This window comes from Sinocyclocheilus rhinocerous, unplaced genomic scaffold (genome assembly GCF_001515625.1).
Source record: "Sinocyclocheilus rhinocerous isolate Xijiao unplaced genomic scaffold, SAMN03320098_v1.1 scaffold148, whole genome shotgun sequence".
In the NCBI taxonomy this organism is placed as follows: domain Eukaryota; kingdom Metazoa; phylum Chordata; class Actinopteri; order Cypriniformes; family Cyprinidae; genus Sinocyclocheilus; species Sinocyclocheilus rhinocerous.
In genome coordinates this window covers 2,747,307-2,771,487 of record NW_015653472.1, presented here as the reverse complement: position 1 = coordinate 2,771,487, position 24,181 = coordinate 2,747,307, and the positions used below count along the sequence as shown (strand labels likewise).

Genomic DNA, 24,181 nt, shown 5'->3' with positions numbered 1-24,181 from the left:
AAAAAGACAACAATTAAATGGAATCGTAGACAACACTTTGGGGGTTCGCCAGTTGGTGGTTGGGACATGATGCTACATCTTAAATGGTTCAAAATGGCTTCCAAATAGCTGTCCACTGTAGTGACCACGATGCATCAGAGGGTTAATGTAGTGTGTGTAGTGCATCTGATAAGCATATCAAGGTAAGACGACTTTTGTATACATTCATGACACTTTATTTGGACAAACACACATATATTAATTAATGATTTTGAACATCAAACCCATTGACATCCTGTCTATGTACATTCCACTTGACTGGAATGAGTCCACTCCCTTAAAACATGTCATTCACTCTTGTTTGTGACCGCCACTCCCATGCACAAGCCCTAGACAGACAAACCAGTGCTCTCACTAATGTGCAAAACCTCAATTAAATAAACGTGACCCAACAGTTAACATTATCTGTCAGATTGCACTAAAATGTTGCATACTTTTTTGCACTGCAAAAAAGCTATAAAATCAGTGAAATGAACAATATTATGACAGATCTAAAACTGATCCATCACCCACATATGTTAATATCTCTATTCTTGATATTATATCTCCCTTATAATGAAGTCCTCATGAAGAATGCAATAAAGAGGTCATCTGTTAGGTTGATCATATCTGTTTTGTTAGCTAGGTTTATGGCATTGTTGAATCCTCGATGCCCCTGGCAAAGAGACGCACCAGCTGGCCATGAACTCTGTGGAAAGAGAGTCATATCAGGAAACATTCAAATGAGAAGATGCAAATTAGAAGTTTTTGGTTTCAGACTCATAAACTTCGACTTGACATCATATATCAAATTTCATACGATTTGCTTACTTCATTGGAGCCAGATAATAAACATGTAAACTGCTGTTCAAACATCTGGGGTCGAAATATGTTTTATTGTTTTAAAAGAAGTCTCTCATACTAACAAAGGCTGCATTTATTTGATCAAAAGTATAATAAAAACAGTAATATTATGAAATATTACTACAATTTACAATTACCCTTTTCTATTTGAATATATTTTTTATGATATATATGATATGATGGCAAAGCTATTACTCCAGTCTTCAGTGTCACATGATCCTTCAGAAATCATTCTAATGTTCTGATTTGGCACTTAACAAAAATGTCCTATTATCAATGTTGAAAACAGGTGTGTTGCTTAGTAATATTTTTAACCATGATTTTTTTTCAGGATTCTTTGAAGAATATAAATTTCAAAAGAACAGCATTTATTAATGTCTTTACTGTCACTTCGATCAATTTAATGCATCCTTGCCGAATAAAAGTTATTTCTTAAAAAATAAAAAAATAAAGTACTGATCACAAACTTTTAAACAAAAGTGTATGATGTAGTGTACTTTTTCAATATAAATGTCAGCATTTAAATGGTTTTAAATGTTCAATTATGCACTTGACACATACACACACACACACACACACATATATATATATATATATTTGTGTGTTAGTTTTCCAATTAAATAGCTGACTTGCTCAGCAGACTGATCTCAGTACCTGCATGAGATTTCGGTGTGAGGCAGAATTTCTCCATCGCAGTTCCACACTGACACCGAGCGAGGTTTAGTGCCGCAAGGCCCACACACAAAGCCTCGTCTCTTTACTCTACTCGTTGTCACATTTCCTCTCTCCTTCCTCCCTGTGAGATGCTGCTGTGAGTGACCTGCAGTGTTACTACAGCACAGTTTCTCAGGATCTTCCAGCACACTCTCAGTGGAGGCCTGAATTTCTTGATCACCCCCCTCATACTCCTCCTCCTCTTCCTCTTCTTCCTCTCCAGGGGGTAAAGAAAACCGAACAGCCTTGACACGATGAACTTCAACAAAGGGCAGGTCAAACTGAAATGATAGAAGTTCTGTTTTTCTGACTGACTCAACTTTTAGTTTTTAGCTTATGTACTTGAATGTCATTTGGTTTTACCTGATCCTGTGTGTTTGTGTGCCTGTGAAGGTATGTGAGAAAGCCCAGAGGGTTAGTTTCTCGCACCAGGATGAGGTCAGCTGTCCCATCGGCCAGGTGGGCGGACGGTGAAAGACCCTTTGGGCTCCGTGGACATGAGCTTGATATACAGGTGAGAGAGATACACTTGAACCTGCCTTCAACAGTCACCCACTCACCTGGGATAAAAACAATTGTAAAAGGTTCAAGATCCTAATATCATTTAGTCATCTTACCATTTTTTTTCTTAATAGTCTACATCACAAATGCTTAATGTCTTTGTACTGTAGGTCTACCCAAGCACACTTTGGTACTTGCATGGCAACGGTCAAATACAGACATACAACATATAAAAACCCCATAGAGAGACACAGCACAGTGTGATCCCAGTAACCGGTCTCTAATGAGATGACAGACAATCTTTATACAAACAGGCAGCAGATGGTCTTACCCTCTAACTCACTGCTGTACTGGCTCACATTAGCGCTGTACAGGGAACTGGAGCTTTCAAAGTGGGGGAACAGCCTCTCTTTGCTCTCTGAACACACTCGGCACCTACAAATGCACACGCAAACATGCTTTTAAAACATTTCTTGGAGCTGTACAAACCAAGACGGAGTGTAATAGCTGGTCAGAGTTATCCGTGAGGACTGCCATTCTCAAAAGCGGTTATTTGGCTGATGAAAGACCCCCTAAAGTATGCGATTTAAATCTTGCTACCTTTGCTCATGGGCATGTAATTCCACATGCAGGTTTAAAAACAAATAGAAACAAATAAAATAAATTAATTAGTATAAAATATTAATTAATTAATTAAAAATATAAATAACAAATATAGATTTTTATAATGATATATATATAATTACATTTTTATCAAATTCTTATATATTTTATTTATTAATTTTTGATTTATTAAAATCCATTAATTTCTTTTTTATTATTATCTTTATTAATTATTATTATTATAATTATTATTATTACTCACTAAAGCCAGTTTAACTCACATTAGGGGCTTTGTGAGTGTTGATTTTGAATGTTGTGTCAGTGGTAATTTAAAGAATAACACATAATGCATAACATTAAGTTGAATAACCAAGAATATTCCTTTAATTCAGCAGTCTTTGCTTTTCCTTTGAGACTAGCATTTCACCAGCTACTCTTCTTCTATTAGAGATCATATTGCTTGAGCGGTCATGGTAACGGCCCTACGGAAGGATCCCCACTTAAGAAAAACACTGAGGAATTCCAGCCACTTGAGTTATGTTGATAAAGTAACTGCTAAGAACACTTCGTTCCCAAAAGATGAGGCCACACTAATCAGAACACTAAGCACCCAACCAAATCCATTCAACATATTCATAAATATAAACTCTACCACTAGTCTACCTATATCAGTCATGGGGGATTTTTTAATGTTCAGACACAGTTCTGAGTTAGTCGTATCCTTCCAGTTCCTGGGATTTTGCACTGTTGCTTGGGTTTTGGCAAGCTGTTCCCAAGCTCAAAAACAGAACAAGAAATACAACCTATTTAAAATGCTCTTTATAGTCAGTGTGTATACAGAGATGGGCACAAATACATCAAAAAGTATTTTGTTACAAATTACAAATACTTACTCATCAAATGTATTTAATTAAATACAAAATGCTGGTGTGAGAAATATATTTAATTAAAATACAAGTAATTTGTAATCTGAAAATACAAAAATACATACAATATTTACAAGTAATCACTTGAAGTGCAAGAGACAGTGCCATTACATTAGAGTAAGATACAACACATTTAGTAATAGTGGAGTTAGATACACACATAAGAGAAAGAGAAGCACTTTCCTCTCCTTGAACAACTTATAAACAACATATTCTTTAACCCTTACACTAGACACTAAAATAATTTTGAGCATTAGCCAGGATGGAGTCTATTTACTTCAGCTTAATTTATTCTTCATATTGTAAAACTTTTAATTGAAGAAGACAGACAAAACTGTCCTTCTACAGACAGAAAATGTAGTAATGAAAAACGCTATCTTTATCCTCGAGAGGTGGGCAGTATGACCAAAAATTATATTTCATATAACAATGTATATCACAATATAGTTATTTTTAATTTATTTGATCGTTATTAGTAAAAAATAAGCACAAAGATGCAAATAACAAACAGCAGAACTAAAACGATTTAGGAAAGAGACATAAATGAAAAGATTATTATAAAAATCCTTTGCTATTCATGTACAGTAGTCTAACAGTAGCATTTCAGTAAAAAATAACAGAAATAATCAAATGTAAAAAAAAAAAAACTGCATAGTCGTTACTTTATGAATTAAATGTAGATTGATCATTGTTAAAGCTACTTAAGTAATTCAGTCAAGAGCAGGGAGTTATTTTCTGTCTTATTACAATAAAAGATAAAGACGGCAGCAGGTATGTTAGGCTGCTTTCACTTTAAGACGCACACATGGATCCAATATATCGATCGACATTAGACACAACCGACTGTTTACGTGCCATACCATCAAGCATGTATATGCTTTATTTTTTATTCATGTTTCTTTATCGCTCCAACGCGTCAAAAATTAAGCAGTCCTGTGGAACAAGATGTACAGCGCTCTCTCCCACCTTCAATACCACGACTGAGGCGCCCTTGAGCAAGGCACCGAAACCCCAACTGCTCCCTGGGCGCCACAGCAAAAAATGGCTGCCCACTGCTCCGGGTGTGTGTTCACGGTGTGTGCGTGTTCACTGCTGTGTGTGTGCACTTTGGATGGGATAAATGCAGAGCACTAATTCCGAGTATGGGTCACCATACTTGGCCACATGTCACGTCACTTATATTATATTGTCATACTGCCTAGTCCTACTCAAGAGGATGGATCAAGCAATTTCACTGTCAACAATGAAGATTAACTCCTAAAAATGCTCATATTTAGCTGTTAAAGGGGCTCTATGTAGAATTCAGAAACCCTTGTTAGCGACACCGGTGGCCATTACACCGGTTAACTCCATAGTTATGCGAGCGAGTGACGACCAAAACGGGATTCACTGATTCAAGTGGGATTCACTGGCATTATGTCGACAGATGAGGTTAATTAAATTTATGATAGTTTCCTTTGGATTTTCCTTCACATAAAAATCGGTCAACAGGTTTCATTTTTTTTTTTTTTAAGTTTCATTACATGCTGTTCACACATTGGCAGTGATGAATACTTGAAAATGCTTTCATAATGCTTTCATTTTGCCCATAGAAACAAGTAGCTAATTTTAGCTAGCAAGCAAATTCACAAGTTCTAAAGCAGCACAGCTATTTACAAATTGCTCTTTTCTTCTGTCATGTAATGACATTCAGTGAGCAATATCTGATAGTATATATTTTAGTACATACTTAACCAGTTAGCACTGAGCACCAAAACGGCTTCTTTCATTGTTTTTTCCAGTTGGATCCAACCATGGGCGAATTAAGACTCCATCTATGGATCCAACAGGATGTCATATGATTCACTTGCATCTAGCCAAAAACTGATATATAGAGGATATAGTTGATAGTAGTATTAACACAGGTGAAGAAAGTTATTGTATTATCTGAGAATATGATGACATACTTGATTAAGTATTTTAAATATTTCAAATACAAAATACTGTCTCTCAAAGTATTTAATTATAAATGACATTTATTTACATTTTGTTTTGTCCAGCAAAATACGATTTTAAATAAATAAATACATATTTTAAATACATTTATTTAAAATACTGCCCATCTCTAAAAGTTTTCATATAAACCTACACTGTAAAAAAATATTTTTCAAACATGTAAACAAAGATTATTGGAGTATGTTTTACAAGAAAATACTTTTTCAGTCTTTCTACTTCAGAATTTGAAGTTTAACTGAATTTGTTAATTGCTGTTTCTCTGAAATTTACTAGCAATTTCTGAGTGAAAATGATTTCTACACCATTTTTTTTGTCAGTGTATATATTTATATGCAAGTAAAATGTTTCTAATGTGATTTCCAGGTAAAAGGACGAATGCAAATCTTTACCCTGAGAGGCAGCGAGTGTTGTCCCGTGGGCTGGAGATATGGGAATCAGCAGGGAGGTATTGCACTAGTCCTGGATAGCTCCTGTTACTCAAGTACACCATACAACCTACAAGCAGAGCAAACAGACAAGGAAATACAATCAGAGATGGGACTGAGGACTCTTTCTCCTCTCACAATTATGATTATAAGTATTAAGGTAAGTAATAAGTGTTGACCTATCAGTATTCCGTATAAACTATATTTTCAAGTGATTTAAAGACAGTTGACTCCTTCCGTTGATACCTGAATAATCATATCTGAGAGGGCCCATCCAGCGGTGCCTCTCGCTCTCTGCCAAAACATCTCCATAGAAACCGTAGCCCACCATAGAGACAGAATAACGCACCAATGTTGACTGATAATGGACAGAACACACATCCAGAGGCTGAGAGTCTCCTGGTGAGTGAAAAAGGAAAAAGATCCAGTTATGTAGTCTATTCATCCTTACTCATATTTCTGTTTTCTAATCTATTTAATATTGTGTTGAAACAGATAAGATTTTTAAAGAAAAAAAAATCAAAGAAATTTAAATAATAATAATAAAATATAATAAAAAAAAGTATATTAATATGTGAAAAAATATGTTTAGACCTTATAGACCAATGGTCGGCAACCTTAGGCACATTTGTTACAACTGGTAGCTTTACCACGTGAGTGATAAGACAGAGTGGAACATTATTTTTATATTCTTCCTTTTTAAATATTTAATTAAAACTGCATATGTTCGTAATTTTATTTAGGGCTGCTGTACTGTGGGTCATTCTGCACGGTTTAATTGCATTCAAAATCAACACTCACAAAGCCCCTAATGTGAGTTAAACTGGCTTTAGTGAGTAATAATAATAATTAATAAAGATAATAATACAAAATAAATTAATGGATTTTAATAAATCAAAAATTAATTTAAAAAAATGGTTTATTGCTCTTAAATTTTTTTTGAAAATGTTGCAGACACCCATTGAAGATGATGTGAAGGTTACCAATGATGATGTGCAGCGTCGATGTCACAGGGTCATTAATGCCCATGGTAGTGAAACACACACAATCTGTAGAGCCTGTGGAGAAGAGTAAACACAAGCAGGTAAACTAACACTCCTCTCACTATCTAAACCATGCATCTGACTGATACATCAGTGCTATGAACAGACTGCAATCGCCACCCTCTTCCACACATGTCAGTCACGGAGCTATGCAAACATTCACCTGCTGGAATAATGCCAATGTGGAGGTCACACGGCTGCAGCATTACGGTCGGGTCATGTTCTGAAACTCCCGCCTCCTGCTGGGTTCGTCCAATCACACCGTGCAGCAGCTCGCTGAACATGCCGTCTCCACCCACGCAAATGACACTGAAGGGAAAAAAAAGATTTGACTGAAAATATGGAAGATCTTTTAATAACCTTCCTAAAACCTAAATATAGAGTATTATCAGCAGACTTAATCGAAATATATTTCTATGATTACCCTTTTGGTATTTAGGCAACACTTCTGTTTAAACAGCAAAATATGAAGGACGGGCTCATATGACATGAACTATTACAATGACACCATTGTTACCACACTTCCTTGAATCTTTATTCATGAGGAATGACCACAGAAGGATAACTTACCCATCAAACCCTGTTAAGTCTTTCTTCAGGATGTAGTCTCTGGCCTGATTTGCTCGTTCAGTCGCTAGAAACAAGAAACATCCCCCAGTTTTATTTCAAATCGCTCTATATCTTTTTAAAGGGGTCATATAATGTGAAACCTAGTTTTCCTTGATCTTTTGAAATAACAGAGTTGCTCCATGTATGAATTGTCAGTACACAAAACCAGTCCAAAAATATAATTTATTAAATTTACATTATTAGCACTATTACTCATTTCATAATTAAACCAATCATCATACTTTTTTTAATTATTATTAATAATTAAACATGCTGGGGAAAAATATTATATACAGTATAAAAGGCTGCCTGACCTCAAATTTTTTAATGATAGTGTGCATTTATGTAATGTTGTATAGTATAGTATAGTATAGTATACTTTTTTTAAAGAATGTGTTGCATATTTAGTTATAAAATAAAAATAGACTATAAAAATAAACAAATAATGCCAACTAATAATAGGGACATGCTATTTTGCCACAAAATGTAATTAATTTGATTATATAACTTCGCTACTTAATTGAGCCCTCTTACCAAGTCTCGATAAAGATCTACGGGTGTTACTTGAGAACCGTACTACCTGACGTGCACGGCGTATCACAGACCAAGCAGGGGGACACTTGATAACTGCTCAGTTATTGAACGGTACAGATAGAGTCTCAGTATCTCACCCACAACATGAGAGCTGATGCCAGCCAGCTCAAACAGAGGGGCCACTAGAGAGTGAAAGATCTGTTTCCCCCTCTTCTTTCCTCCAAAAGGATTAATGAACACCAACAACTGGTGAGGACGCGAGGGGCCTGAGAAAGGAGGAGTAGATGAAGGGAGAGATGTTAATGAGTCATTAGAGAATAATGAGTGTGGATGAATGATTAAGGCTGTTGTTTTCAGCTTTACATACTGTGGGTTTTGAGTGCGGTTCGGAGTTGAGTGATCCATTGATCCCGGACACCCCGGCTAGGACAGCAGAACTGGGTCCTGCCCAGACTCCATGGTGCTCTAATGCCATTTCCTTTGCTGTTGCGCTTCACATAGAATACTTACGCGATTAGAAAAAGACAAAAACAAGTTTAGTCTAACGCCACTGTATTTGATCCCTATGCAAAAATTCACTTTCAGAAACTTACATGTAAAATCAAGATCAGTGTCCTCTACTTTCTTCTGGGGTTGGATCTCAACTCGACCCTCCTTCACCCCAATCACCTCTGACACCGGCACTGAAACTAAGAACAACAGACAGACACTTTACGCTCTTGCATAAGTGATATACCCGTTTCTCATATTCTCAAGAAACATTCCACCATTCCTACTCAGGCCTTTTTTTTAAGCAGACGTCTTTTATGTTCAAGGTGTACCGTGTTTTTTGTCAAGCCTGGATGGTGCTGTTCAACTCGTTTTGAGGTCGTCAGAATGCAGTCAAAGACAAATTGTCAGTAAGCAGGGACTTTCAAACATTATTTTCATTCATCAGATGAGCATTGAGCAATACACTTATATGTTTTGGGATTATTCTATTGAATCCAATCCAACTCTGTCTCTGGATCATGTTCCAACATCTATATTGTAAAGCAAATAAAAGAAACTCAAATAGAACTATGGATATATAGCACACAAAGTATGACTAATCTTTTTCTGTATTTCTTGTCAATAATTAAACTAATAATAATGGTGCACTCAGCATCAAATCATATGGTGGTTAATCATTTACATATAAACGACTGATGTGTCAAAGGTACAGTCAGTACGTTTTTATGGCTCTTCTTCATCCAAATACTAATTATTAACAGCAAATTATTCTATTATTATTTTTAATATTTTTGTTACTTATTAACAATAAATGCTGTTGACCTGGGCTCATATATTATTAAACATACTATTATTATTAATATCAGTACCTCAGTCCATTACGTACAAAGGTGGTCTTTTTCTTTAGAAGACAGCAATCTTCATCTCATGTGAGTAAATAATTTTTATATTTCTCAAAATTGCTATTTATTTCTTTGCACAAAATGTTTATACGAAGCAGAAAATGACTGTGTCATTAATCAAAAATACTGGTAAATTATGCATTTAAATTATTATATTGCAATTAATTATCTACCAAAATACGAGTGGCTTTAAGCGACTAATGGTTCAAATGTGCACTCATTAAGTTTTTCTTTCTATTGCTCTTCTTTATGTCAATACCAATCATTATTAGCAAATTATTTTATTTTAATTTAAATGTTTTTTTTTGTTACTTATTAAAAATAAATGCTATTGACTTAGGATTATATTACTAAACATTGTTAATTAATAATATTAGTAACTCAGATGGTCATGTGATGTCAACATGGCAGCGCCCATGAGGGGGCGATATATATATATAAATAAATCATATATATATAAAAAGACTGGAGTCTTCATCTCATGTGAGTAAACATAATAAAAAATTATTTTTGAATCTCTCAAAAGTGCTATTCATTACGTTTATAATTATAAAAAAATGACGGAGTGCGCCCTTAATCGAATGGAATGCATTTAAAGAATTTTGCGGTTACTCATCTACAAATAATAGTGACTTAAAGCAAATAACATTCACCGAAAACAATTACTACCTCAGTATAGGACCTTTATATCCCATGTAATTTTGTCATACACCCTAAGCACACCCACAATATGATATTGAGTACACGTATTAGCTTTTAAACCGACTAAGAAATGAAACAAGATATAAATAAATATTTATCTACCAAGCTATCTGCTTTAAATAACAAACAGCTGTCTTAAAACTTTGTCTGCCTGTCTACAGCACCTAGACCGCATTATCGGGCCTCAGGTGAGTCAAAAAAGATCAAGAATGTCGTACTTGTTTTCTTCTCCCGGTTTCTCTTGTCGATCTCAGTCCAGCTGAAGTACCATCCACTCAGGAAAGCCCTGTAGCGTTTATTACCGATCCACAGACTCGACTCGACTCTCTCCGAATCGATCTCCATCGCCTCTCTAGTAGCCTTTCATTTATCTAATAAACTTCATGGTCCTACAAGCATTCAGCGATATTTTTATCTATGCAAGAATTTCGAAGTTGGTCAAGACGTCTAACATTTGAAGCGAACAAATCTAAGCTTTAAGTATGTTTAGACGTTGGTTAAAAAGAGCCTCCGTGTGACATAAGTTTATGTAAGGTAAGTTCCGATACATTAACCCGGCTGCGTCTTCTTTGCTATTAAATGCTTTACCTATTTGACTGTTCATGCACCTGTCCTGGAAAATTTGCATACGCAACTCTCATTGGATAAACATTACATGAATATGCAGATTGTAACCGTAATTCATTATTGTAACAGATCAGGCAAAACGGGCTACTTTCAAAAGCGTTCTTTTAGGAAGTTAATTTCAACTTTATGAAATAAAACTTAATTTACGGTGTCTCGTGTTATGAATAAGTTAGGTTTTATGGATTTTAATGTTGGAATAAGTTCTGTCTGTGCAATGGTGGGCGGAGCTAGTGAAATGCATAGCCTACTACATATAAATAATCTGTAAATGGACGCTGTCGAAATATAAATTATGTATGGACAAATAAAATCACCGTATAACCTGATGGGAATAGCAATAACAGATAGGATATTAATGTAAGCTTGTCCTTTTTCTGCAACCTTTGTTTTTACAGTCAACATACAGTTGGTGACTGACTGGTATGACTAGATGACATGACGGTTGAAATGTGTTATGGAGTGTCATGTTTTTGTTTTGTTTGTTTTTTTGTTGGTGCTGGATGCAATAACTGAGATTATTCTGAACACATACAATATGGACATCAAGTGTCACAAACACAAGTGCCAGTCTTGCTTGACTGCATTAAGCACACCTTACTCATCGTTGGTCTATTTTTGTGTTTCTTCTCTTCCTTTACATGAATATGCAGATTGTAACCGTAATTCATTATTGTAACAGATCAGGCAAAACGGGCTACTTTCAAAAGCGTTCTTTTAGGAAGTTAATTTCAACTTTATGAAATAAAACTTAATTTACGGTGTCTCGTGTTATGAATAAGTTAGGTTTTATGGATTTTAATGTTGGAATAAGTTCTGTCTGTGCAATGGTGGGCGGAGCTAGTGAAATGCATAGCCTACTACATATAAATAATCTGTAAATGGACGCTGTCGAAATATAAATTATGTATGGATAAATAAAATCACCGTATAACCTGATGGGAATAGCAATAACAGATAGGATATTAATGTAAGCTTGTCCTTTTTCTGCAACCTTTGTTTTTACAGTCAACATACAGTTGGTGACTGACTGGTATGACTAGATGACATGACGGTTGAAATGTGTTATGGAGTGTCATGTTTTTGTTTTGTTTGTTTTTTTCTTGGTGCTGGATGCAATAACAGATTATTCTGAACACATACAATATGGACATCAAGTGTCACAAACACAAGTGCCAGTCTTGCTTGACTGCATTAAGCACACCTTACTCATCGTTGGTCTATTTTTGTGTTTCTTCTCTTCCTTTATATAAATCAGGAAAGTTGACTTTCCTGAAAAGCTGCTTAACTCACCTGACTGCAACATGAAAAGGATTCCCTAAAGATTGTATCTCCAAACAGAATTGGAAGTAATCAAATCGTAAAAGTTTTTTTTAAATTGCCTTCACATGCTAACATGTAAGAATAAAAAAGTTGCATGCATCCTTTGTCGCTAATCATTATTTTATTTTCATATTGTATGACATGCCATCATTTATATTGATTTAGACCTTAATTAAAGTGGGAATGACACAAAAAAAGACCTATGCCCTCCCAAAAGAAACCCTTTTCAGTATTTTCCAGTCTTAGAACAGTTACTTGTAACTTCCAGCAGGTGGAGACAACAGTTTAGATATGCATATACACGGCTCGTAACAAAATACAACTGACATTGCTTTTGCTAAATTTAATGAGATACCTGCTATAATCAATAAGATTATTCAATATTCATTTTTTCTTCTACGTTTTCATTTTTTAGATTATTTTCCGATATTCATGTGTTCCTTTCAGGCATAATTTTCCCTCTCAAGCTGTCATTTTGGCAACTTGGATGTGAGGGTATAAAGAAACTTAATCCAAAATCATTGAGGCGTGAGCTATTTAATTACAGTCAGCTACATCATCAAATGTAACAATCTGACATCATCCATTTCGTGTCACAAGCAACATGCGTCTGCATTTCCACAGATACAGTGATGCATCTTGGCTGCTTTCTCAATAATCATTCTCTAGTTTTGTTTAGGAGTTGCTAAAGGAAATCCAGCTGGGCAGATGAAGTCTAAATTGAAAACAGCTGCTCTACAAACTCATGGCAAGACAGAGGCATATTTTGTCCCCGTTATGGATGTGACTGGGCATGGAAACAGATCCTGTGCAGATGTCCTTGTGATATTGGTTGGAGAAAATTCTGAATGGCTGAACAGAAAGAGATGACAGAAGTGATCGGGGGAGTGTTTAAACGCTTCTTTATGCACTTGTTTGAGTTAGTTTCTAATAGCCAAAGATAGGCAGTCTTGGACCATCACTGGTGGCTTCACAGTTTTATAGATTTATAATTTGCGCTTTCTTTCAGGGTAAGGAGGTCAACATAATTTTAGGCTAAAAAAAGAGAGAGTCTGCCAAGAGAAATGTGAATAATATGTGAAAAAATATCCAGCTGTAATCAACATTGACATCTTCAGCAGAGAGTTTTAAGAGCGTCATGAGTTATGCGTCATTAGGTGGTGCTACTGCCACAAAGTGATCTAAACCAGAGCACATTTATTTGGAGACTGTGCAGTGCTTAACAGCAAACAATAAACTTTAAGCTCATGAACAGTCGTCGTAATCAAAAGTGATATAACTTTGGCTTTAACTTTGGAATAATTTTGACTTTACAAAACAACTATACTTTCAGAAAATGAATAATACAAAAAATAATAACCAAAATACTGTAATAGTCACCAACATTTATAAACATTTAATTGTAATCATTTTATATCAACTTTATTAATGTTTCTTTCGGCATCTTTCAAAATCAAGCTGAAGTCACATTTTACTTATATAGCAAATACTCATGATTCACAGGCCTTAGATGTAGAGCTGTAAATTCAGGTTTTGCTTTTTAAATCATATTTAAAAGTCAGATGCTTTCTGATTATTTGTCATTGGTGTTGTTTTAAAATATGATGTCAAATAACACCATACAATTTTAAATAGCTAATAAATCTCTAAAACCAACACTACGCAGGTAAAATTATTAAATAATAATAATTTTATATTTTTGCTATAAATGTAAGTGTTCTGCATAACCTGTATTCATATAGACAAATAGGCGCCAGTGGTCAGAGATTTTTAGCAGGCTGTACAGTCATTTAACCCTCCTATACCTTTTGGAGTTAGTTTAACTAGTTAGCTCAAATTAGTGATGCCTTGGAAAGCCTTTGATGTTGACAAGACTTACCGTTAGCATGTGATCCGGTGTTTTATCAAATATTTAGTTTATTTTATTATTATTATTGTAAAAAAAATATATACAACTGGCATTGCATATTCATTTTGTTATAGTGTAATATGCATTTGGCATATTGAACATATTTGCATATTTTTAAATGAGCTTATTTGCATTTTTTAAACACCTGGTAAAGTTACAGTACAAAGCATATATTGTGTATTTTTCATGTAAACTTTCATTTTGTTTAAAAATGTTTGTTAAAAAAAATGTTTCTAATACATGAAGTATTTCTCCTTAGTAGAGGCGTAGTCCAGCTGTAAGATCCCGCTCCCGGAATTCCATTCCGCCTTTTTACGCCAGGCGCTGGAAGGCTGTGGCTCAAATCCTAGTGAGCTGCCTATCTAGACAACATATTTGGGCGTCATTCTTCTGGGCATCGTATACGTTTCGAGTGGCTTTCCGCGTCTGCTGAGCAGACCCCAAATATGCTGTCTACCTAGGCAACTCGCTAGGATTTGAGACACGGCCATCGTTAACGGTTCAACATCATCGCACTGAAGTGATCTGCTAAGGCAGTGCATGCTGAACCTTCTGCTGCCCAAGAGAACAAAACGGATATTCACAAGTCAACCATCAGTTTCTCTTCGTGTTATCTCACAAGGGCTCAACAGCAGACGGATTTCTTTCTTTTTTGGTAAATGAAGTCCCACCAAGTGTGGGACGGAGAAGCGACGGCGGCCCTGCTGTAAAAGAAACGCTTCAAACTTTTGCGAATAAATATAATTCTCAGTGGCTTCAAGTGGCGGACTTTGATTTTCCCAGCGGCGTGTTTGGAGTCGTGCTGGGTTGGCAGAAATGGGGACGCGGATACGTGCCCATAAACTCACTCTTTTTATCATCCCTTTGATATTTACATCGCATGTGTTTAATGTAAGTGATGCATTTGCATTTTTATACGCTTTTAATATATCACACCGCCCTGCCCTTTTGTAACAGGTAACTGTATCAATGGAAATGCAGACTGAAAGTTACTTTGCAAAACTTTGAGCTGTTATATAATCCATTGATTTTCAATCCGTTCTTTTTGCAGCATTTAGTAAATCGCGAACTGTATCATGTGACCGTTTTGTTAACTTGCATCGATCTCTGACGCCTATCTAAAGCTCGACTCAAGTGTTGCATGTGTGTTTTAGTCCTGGTCTAATTTTAAACATAGAAACGAGCTATTCATAGTTGGTCTCACTGGCGTCTTGCATGTCTGTATACTTGGACAACTTTATTTCTCTTGACACTCATTGATTTAGAGCACTTTCATTGCACATTAACTTAAGAAAAGTCATGGCTCTAGCATTTAAACTCTTATTATTGATGATGTATACATCCTATAAGATACTGTTAATTCTGTTCAGTCATGCACATTAACTTATTTTACCTTAATTAACTGACATACGTGTTATGTAATAGTTGAATAGTATGTATATTTTATTGTTTATCTTAGTTGCAAGTGAAAAAAGAAGCGGTTCATCTTGATTATGGGTGGTATGATCTAAGCCTGTTCTGTGATTGCTTCCTTTCCCATGTTGTCATGATTAAAGTAATGCATATAGACTAATTTTACCCCTCCTGTGCTTTTCATAAATCACAAAAACTTATGCATAGACTTGCTTATTGATATGTTTATTATCAGGCACTCGTAACGATTGATACTGATACTCTTGTGAAAGCTATCTTTGAATTCTTAGTTTTACTATGACATTGTGCATTAACTTAAGAGGTTTATACAGTAACGGTTTGATAAAGTATATTGCAGTTAAAATAAACACTGTCTGAATGAGGCAAAGCAGCCAATCTAATGAGCAGGTATGAAAGTTAATGTGAAAAACAAATACCTACATCTCATCTTTCTTGGTACCTGTAATACTGTACTATTTCCAGCTTGCTGGTAGATTCATTTTAACTTTATTGCTTATGTAGGTGGAGAGTTACTGACTGGAATTGATCTGTTGCAATAGCATGTGAAATTACTTTTACACCACATAGTGGAAAGTAAATCAGTTTTTTTTTTAAAATGCTGCACTATTTTGCATAAAGTTGAACTATTGTTGAAGTAGCCTATACAGTAAGCTGAACATGAAGTTGCCATTGTTGATCTGTTCCATGTAAAGCATATAAAATGTACTTTCGCTGATCGTAAAGTACCATAAACCACCTTTTTTTTAGGAGGGAGATTTTTAGCAGGCTGTACAGTCATTTACCCCCTCCTGTACTTTTTGGAGTTAGTTTAACTAGTTAGCTCAAATTAGTGATGCCTTGGAAAGCCTTTGATGTTGAATCCTCTAAAAATCCTCTGGGTCACATGCTAACGGAAAGTCTTGTCATGTATAACTTGAGATTCTTTAAATCGACTTGCGTTCATCCTGCATACCATGTGTAATCCATCCCTTATCATTCAGACACTAGTGAACGTGAGCCTCTCTTAGTTTACTGATGTGTGGCAGGGGCCCATCACCTTTGGTAATTTGAGATCTTCACTGCTTTGTCTCAGGGACTTCTATGTCAATTGCAATATAATTGAATTAAATGGAAGCAGTGCCATGTGTTTTTTTCCATTACAAGCCTGCCTAAGATTTGACAAAGAGTTCATTTCATTCAGTTGAACACTTAGGGCTTCAGTTGCCACCGGCATTCCTGGTGTCCTACTGGAATTTCAGAGTCATAAGTATCAATCAGCACTGACAAAACCCCAATAAAAGCACTTTATTACCTTTTAGTTTACTGACACAATCAAGTGCTCCCTCCCTGCTGTTAACTATCAATGGCTTGGTAATTGAGAGACGGTTCTTTGCTATTTATTGACGCATGTAATTTTTGGGTTAAATTGGCTACTTGTGAGGTCGTTGAAGTTTTGTGTGATGATAAAGAAGGGTTGCAAGTGGGTTCATGCCCAGTGTCGCTCCTTTTGCTTTTAGCTTGTTTGACCTTTATTTGAGATGAAGAAAAATGTAGGAAGCACCTTTGGGAACTGAAGACCTGCAGTTATTGAAAGTTTCAGTTCACATAAGCAAATCCAGTTTATGTATAGTTGGGACTTGGGAGTGATTTTATTTTAAGTTGTACTTAATACCAAAGCCATTATTTAAAGGGTTAGTTCACAAAAAATATTCTGTCATAATTTACATTATACATGTCTATCCTAACCTGCATGATGTTTTTCTTCTTAGGAACACAAAAGAAGATATTTAGAAAAATGTTTCGGTGTTTTTTGTCTATACAATGTAAGTCAATGGGGTGAAGTGTCATTTTGGACCTCACTGATTTTGATTATATGGACAAAAAATGTTTTTCAAACTATCTTTTTTTTAAAGTTTTTAAAATCAGATTATGAATTTTCATTTTTCTCTGAACCATCCCTTTAAAAGTAGGTAGTTATTATTAGCTCTGTTTTGACTCTACAAAGCCTTTTATGTGTTGGACGTTTGTCCCATGATGTCCAGCGTTACGCCATGCTATTTTATTTTGAGATGTCTCTGGTTAGAGAGTCAGAAGTATATCCTGACTTCATCAGGGGAGCATTTTAAGGTAGGTCTGGATTCCTGTGGATATATTGGGTTTACTGCTTCAGACCGTAGTTACAAACACATTTCTGTTGTGTCGTTCACCTTCTTGGCCTCCCTAGTATGCCCACATTTACTGTATCTTATGCAATATCTAGATATAATCCAGCCATCCTGGTCAATTTAACACCCACGTGGTCTTCCAAGTAAGCGCAGAGGAATCTAGCGCACAGCGTTGGGATAACTGGGCCCATGTTCAATGAGATTTTAAGGACAGGAGATTATTAATGGTCTCAGTGTGCGCTTCTATACATCTTGTTTGTGAGCTTCATGTCAACCTAATATGGTGTTACATTCAGCAAATGCTAGGTACTTCGATTTATTGCTGTATAATCAGACATTTTGAAATGGCATTTATGGCAGTTTAGAAAAAATGTATGCTACGCTCTTTAAAATAAAGATTCTAAAAGGGGGGTTTCACAGCGGGGGTTTCTCATCACCATTTTGGATTCTTTTGTTCAATGATAAGGGCAGTCGTGGCCTAATGGTTAGAGAGTTGGACTTGTAACCCAAAGGTTGTGGGTTCGAGTCTCGGTACCGGCAGGGATAACCCTCTTCCACCCTCAATACCATGACTGAGGTGAGACCCTTGACTTGAGCAAGGCACCCAACCCTCAACTGCTCCCCAGGCATCACAGCAAAAATGACTGGCCATTTTTGCACACCACTGCTCAGGGTGTGTGTTCACTACTGACTGCTGTGTGTGTGTACTTGGATGGGTGAAATGCAGAGCAAAAATTGAGTATGGGACACCATACTTGGCCACACTTCACTTCGTCACTTCACTTCAGGTTTCGTGGATGCTAAAGGCTCTTCATGGAAACATTGATGCCAATAAATAAACGTTATTTTTAAGAATGTAGTTTAATCTGACACCTCTCAGATTTTAATGTTTGCATTTGGCAAAAGCTTGTATCCAAAGTGATTTGTGTTGCATTCACAGAGAATATGCATATTGATAAATTGTAAAGCATAAGTGTACTGCAAGTGAATATATCTAAACGTTAAAAGCCATGGCACCTTACCGTTTTAAGTTTTTGTTTCTGTGATGAAGTGCTAAATAGTGTCTCAGACCCCTGAAAAACTTTGTAGTTGTTTTTTTTAGTATTGCATAATTTTCTGTACTAAAATATCTGTATGATTTTGGCTAAAACTAGAAAAAAATGTGTTCTGTACAACATAACTATTTATGGAGTTTTGTTTATTTGGACCTTACCTTATTTTTTTCATCTAGATTACCTTTGCTGTCTAGCTATTTTTTTAAAACTCATATAATTCAAATCTTTAACAATTTAGTTTAATTTAATTGTAAATAAGTTGAGTGTTTAATATTTGGCAGATCTCTATCCTTTTTTTTCAGCTATTAGCCATAACATTAAATTAATGATCAACTTACTGCATCTAGAATTGTAATATTGGTATATCCTCAATTTTTCCTTTTTTTCAGTTACAGGTCTACAGTATGCCTAATTGATATATGGAGTAAGTGCTATCAACAATCCCTTTTAACGTCACACTGTTTTTCATCAGAATAGCATCCCTATGCATGATATCAACGTTTCCATATCACTCAATACATGTCATCGTAGGTGGTTTTTGCCAGTGCTTGCTGGATATTTATGGCAAGATGAAGTTGTAAAGAGTGTCTCGCTCGATCTTGTGAAAACAGCGTGTGAATGGAGTCTTCAGCAGAGACCTCTTCTTCCATTAATCTATGACAAGCCTCAGCTTGCCCCAGAAAGATAGGCGCTACTTTTTCCAAGCCTCCTGCAAACCCCCATAGGATGCGAGTTCTCCCAGGCTGTTATTACACCAGTGAGATCATGCCAAGAAAGAATAAAGAATTTCAGTGCCCTCAGGTCAAAGTATATGTCAAAGCGAAAGGAAAATAAAAACGAGAAGATAGACGATGGAGCATTTGATTTTGTAAACGCTCCTTTTATCAATTTACAAGAAAGGGCCAAAAAGGTAAATCACATCTTTGTTATATCTGGTGTTCGGTGAATAAAAAAAGGCCACAAAGACTTGCTTTGCAGTGTTTAACCAAAACAAAAGTGTAGAGGTGCGTCTAAGTGGCTTTTTAACTAGAGCCATTGACCTAGTGTCCCCTGATATATTGATTGAGTGCACTGTTGGTCATATACTTTCTTTTGAAGTGGTTGCCAGGGTCTGTCACGGTTTGCTGTGCTGCAGTCGGCCCATTTGAGCATTCGGACTACTATTCAGCATATTAGCCACCTTCTCTACACCACTCTGCCTGCTGGATTCAACCGAAGAGGCCACAGATCAAACTAGTTGAGCCACGAGGCTGATTAACATTAGCATGTCAACAGCTCCTCGACAGGGGCCAGGCACTTCTGGCTCTTGGCTGTTGGTAAGCAGTGCTTCTCTTTGTCATTCAGATGAGAGAGTTGAGATGTGAGGTAATTTTTGTGTTGGCTTACGGGTGATGGTGTGGCTATAGAAAGAATAGATCTCACTTGACCAAACTCTTGCCGGTAATGTGCCATTTGTGTTTCTTTTGGCAGTTGACATTCAACACAAGTTCTCTGTGAAGGACTTTACAGTCCCTGGTTCCTTTCAGGGTGTGCTGTATGATAAGAGAGGAAATCTGCACTCCTCCAGTAGAGGATATATGCACAGCCAAAAGTGGCAGTGCATTGATTTTAGGGTCAATAGTGAATCTCTATTGCCAAGTTGCTGATTCATCATCCTGCCCGGGATATTAAATTCAAAATTATCTATGAGAGACAAAAGCCCCTTCCCAATAACAAAGTTTACTCATGCTTTCCTATGAGTCTTTCAGAGTCTTTCCTGTACCATAGATACACATAGAGGCAATCTAAGAATTTCCCCCTCTGTCCGTCCGTCCGTCCATCCACTCACCCACCTTATATATCTATCTTATATATCTATCGTATATATCTTTATCAATTTATATTTTACAACTGAACACTTGTTAAAATTATGTAAAAAAATAAGTAAGAAATATTTTGGGCTCTGTACTGTTCTACTGTGGGCTCTGTGACTATGAAATATATATTTTTGCTTTAATTGAAGCACAAGAATCTCTTTGGATCATTTTTTAATCATACCGGATACTTTTGAGAAAAAAAAATCCTTCCTTTTCTGAATTTTTGTGTTTCATTTTGAATTGAGAACTGTTCATTTAATTTTTTTTAATTCATCTTTCAGTCAAATATTTCCAGTAAAACTAATGGTTTCACTAGTGGACTTTTTGACCCAACTGTATGTTTGTGTTACTTTGGATTTTCTGTTTTTTGTGTGTTTTCTTCTAATTAGTCTAGTTATTCCCCTTCAGCATCATATGACAGCCCTGTACTGCTTTTATAAAGTGTTTCGATCCAAAAGAAGGTAGATGTATCCATATAATGTCAGTTGCAAATGCAAGTGTGAGGCAGTCGGTTCAAGTGATCCTTGCATTTGCAACCACACGCTCAGATCAGTACCAAGTATACCTGGTACCAATCTATAAGAGCAAACATGTTCAAACTGGAAATGATGAAACTACTAGGGAGCCACCTGCTCTTGATGGTGCCAAAACCACATCCCACACTGCAAACCTTCAGATCTCACATTTATATTTCCATGACCAGAAGTTTCAGTGCTTTGCTGCAGTGTTTTCCATGTAGGAACTTTGCCATTGATGGTTTCAGGCCACATATTTCATGCCAAAGTCCTCTAATGGAAAAAGTACAATCCCACTCTGAAACCTGTTATTGCAGACCACTGTGTTTGCGTAAGGCACATTATGATTGGTGCAGATACCACAGGCCTTCAACTGTCTGCTTTTAACCAGCGGCAAGGGAGCAGCTGATAGCGTGCTTTTGCTCACTGTATTTAAATCTCCAAGTGTTCTGATATAGCTATCCCTTCTTATATCCATTACAACCACTTTGGGCTCCTGTATGATCAAGGTTTACAGTGTTTTTGACCTACTCGCATGTGTGATGAATGCTTGCATGAACAGTGGGAAAGAAACCTGAGCTATTGTCTGATAAAGGAGGAATGTGAATCCGGTGTGTTTATAAGTGCTTTGCCAGATTTAAATCACCACAGTGCATCAGTTTGGCCTCTGTCATGACCATTAAATGCTTACTAGATCTTATTTTAAAAGTAGCCCACACTCAAACCTATTCCAGTATTTTCTGCACTATAGTGTTATACTGTCATTTTATTTGATTCGTAGCTCATGCAAGTTTATTACTTTTGCATGAATTGATCATTGTTATAGTGTTAGAAACCAGGCAAAAAAAAATGTAGAAAAATTGATTCATGCAACATCTGACTCATTTCTAATAGTAGACTGATGATCCATGTCTTGTGGGCATAGACGACTTGAAGAACAGTACCAGTATCTTGCATGTACTAAACTGTTCTTGGTCTGAACGAATTTTTGTGGTTTTCAGACTAAACTGGCCTAGTGCAATTTTGCCTCCACCCACACATAAAGACCGAAACTGCAATTTCAGCCTTTCAGTGACTGTATTTAGAGTCATCTCCTTACCATAAAGGCTGAGAATATTTCAAAAGGAAGACTTTTAATGTAAAAGACTTTATGGTTTTTGTTCTATACTTTTTTGTTTAAAACGTGGACTACACTTTTGTTTTCGATGGTCACTAGAAATCCGGAAGCTGTAAATTTGATCTGGGGTAAAATGTGTCCTTAAAGGAATAGTTCATCCAAAAAAGAAAATTTTGTCATCATTTACTTACCCTCATGTCATTTCAAACCTGTATATAGTGTTATACTGTCATTTTATTTGATTCGTAGCTCATGCAAGTTTATTACTTTTGCATGAATTGATCATTGTTATAGTGTTAGAAACCAGGCAAAAAAAAATGTAGAAAAATTGATTCATGCAACATCTGACTCATTTCTAATAGTAGACTGATGATCCATGTCTTGTGGGCATAGACGACTTGAAGAACAGTACCAGTATCTTGCATGTACTAAACTGTTCTTGGTCTGAACGAATTTTTGTGGTTTTCAGACTAAACTGGCCTAGTGCAATTTTGCCTCCACCCACACATAAAGACCGAAACTGCAATTTCAGCCTTTCAGTGACTGTATTTAGAGTCATCTCCTTACCATAAAGGCTGAGAATATTTCAAAAGGAAGACTTTTAATGTAAAAGACTTTATGGTTTTTGTTCTATACTTTTTTGTTTAAAACGTGGACTACACTTTTGTTTTCGATGGTCACTAGAAATCCGGAAGCTGTAAATTTGATCTGGGGTAAAATGTGTCCTTAAAGGAATAGTTCATCCAAAAAAGAAAATTTTGTCATCATTTACTTACCCTCATGTCATTCCAAACCTGTATAAGTTTCTTTCTTATGTTGAACACAAAACAAGATATTTTGAAGAACCAAACTGTTTCTTTCCCTACTATGGAAGTCAATGGGGACCAGCATTCTTCAAAAAATCTTCTTTTATGTTCAACATAAGAAAGAAACCCATACAGGTTTGGAACGATATGAGGGTGTGTAAATGATGACAAAATGTTCATTTTTGGGTGAATTATTGCTTTAAGGTGTGGCCCCGTCCCATTAGTAAAATTTCTGTGAAATGTTGTGACCACTGTAACTTGTTAGTAGTGTAGTATTATTTGCAGTGCAGCTTACACAGAAGTCACTTTCAAACCACACAGCCTTCTATTGGTCAGTGCAGTAAATTGGAAAATCAGCTCGAACTCTTTACGAAATCTGTATGGGGAAATCTTTTGCCCTCATGTGAAATTCTTCATCCCATGGATTCCTTTTGAAATTACTGGATTTTGCCCACAAAAATTCAGCAACCAACGGTAAATGATCTTTGAAGTAGTTCTATTTGCAACAAGCTTGTTGACTCTTATTGCACATCTATAATCTTAAAGGGGTCATATGATGTTGCTAAAAAGAACATTATTTTGTGTATTTGGTGTAATGAAATGTGTTTATGCGGTTTAAGGTTAAAAAACACATTATTTTCCACATACTGTACATTATTGTTTCTCCTCTATGTTTCTCTACAAAGCTCATCGGTCTGAAAAGCAAGGTGACGGAAATGTTACACCCTACCATACTGTGATGATGCCCTGCCTGGCCGGAGCGATGACTCTGGCTATTCCCAATTCAGAAGAGCGCACACACAGCCTGTGTCTGTGAATGCTTCTCATCCTCGCTCCTCTCTGCCCCGCGCGGCGCGAATCCCGCGTCACGGACGAGACGAGCCGTTCATGCTCGCCGTACTCATGCAGCCTGTCTCGTAATGCTCATTTATACTCGCACCCGGCTCCGCACCGCAAGTCTTCACGAGCGCATCTGGCAGTATGGATGAGGCTTGACGCACGCGCGCAACCTGTGTCGACTCGCGTCTGGCTCCGTTTTTAAAACGAATGTAAATTCAGTCTAACTGCTT

The 24,181-nt window shown here is 36.3% G+C and overlaps 2 protein-coding genes across 2 annotated transcripts in view; one reads left to right on the top strand and one right to left on the bottom strand.

Moving 5' to 3' along the window:
- Positions 1–244: 244 nt before the first annotated feature.
- Positions 245–10,880, bottom strand: LOC107716164 (ceramide kinase). Its single transcript, XM_016522529.1, has 13 exons — positions 10,547–10,880; positions 8,826–8,921; positions 8,600–8,737; positions 8,370–8,498; positions 7,660–7,723; positions 7,253–7,398; positions 7,030–7,104; positions 6,293–6,445; positions 6,011–6,116; positions 2,429–2,532; positions 1,960–2,156; positions 1,537–1,877; positions 245–727 (listed from the first exon to the last, which is right to left on the bottom strand). Exons 1-13 carry the CDS (start codon positions 10,671–10,673, stop codon positions 667–669), a joined length of 1,737 nt encoding a protein of 578 aa, XP_016378015.1. The 5' UTR covers positions 10,674–10,880; the 3' UTR covers positions 245–666.
- A 3,796-nt stretch (positions 10,881–14,676) lies between these two features.
- LOC107716070 (basement membrane-specific heparan sulfate proteoglycan core protein-like) overlaps positions 14,677–24,181 on the top strand; it is a 107,246-nt gene continuing 97,741 nt past the window's right edge. Inside the window, exon 1 of the mRNA XM_016522390.1 lies at positions 14,677–15,075. Coding sequence (XP_016377876.1) covers positions 15,001–15,075 — 75 coding nt within the window. The 5' untranslated portion in view covers positions 14,677–15,000. The remainder of the gene's footprint in view (positions 15,076–24,181) is intronic.

Bases quoted from the DNA above. Each gene is read 5' to 3' on its own strand.
- LOC107716164 (XM_016522529.1), bottom strand. From the start codon at position 10,673: ATGGAGATCGATTCGGAGAGAGTCGAGTCGAGTCTGTGGATCGGTAAT. The intron at 8,922-10,546 runs GTACGACATTCT...TGTTGTTCTTAG, and splicing joins AAACCGGGAGAAGAAAACAA to TTTCAGTGCCGGTGTCAGAG. The intron at 6,446-7,029 runs GTAACCTTCACA...TTCACTCACCAG, and splicing joins GACGCTGCACATCATCATTG to GAGACTCTCAGCCTCTGGAT.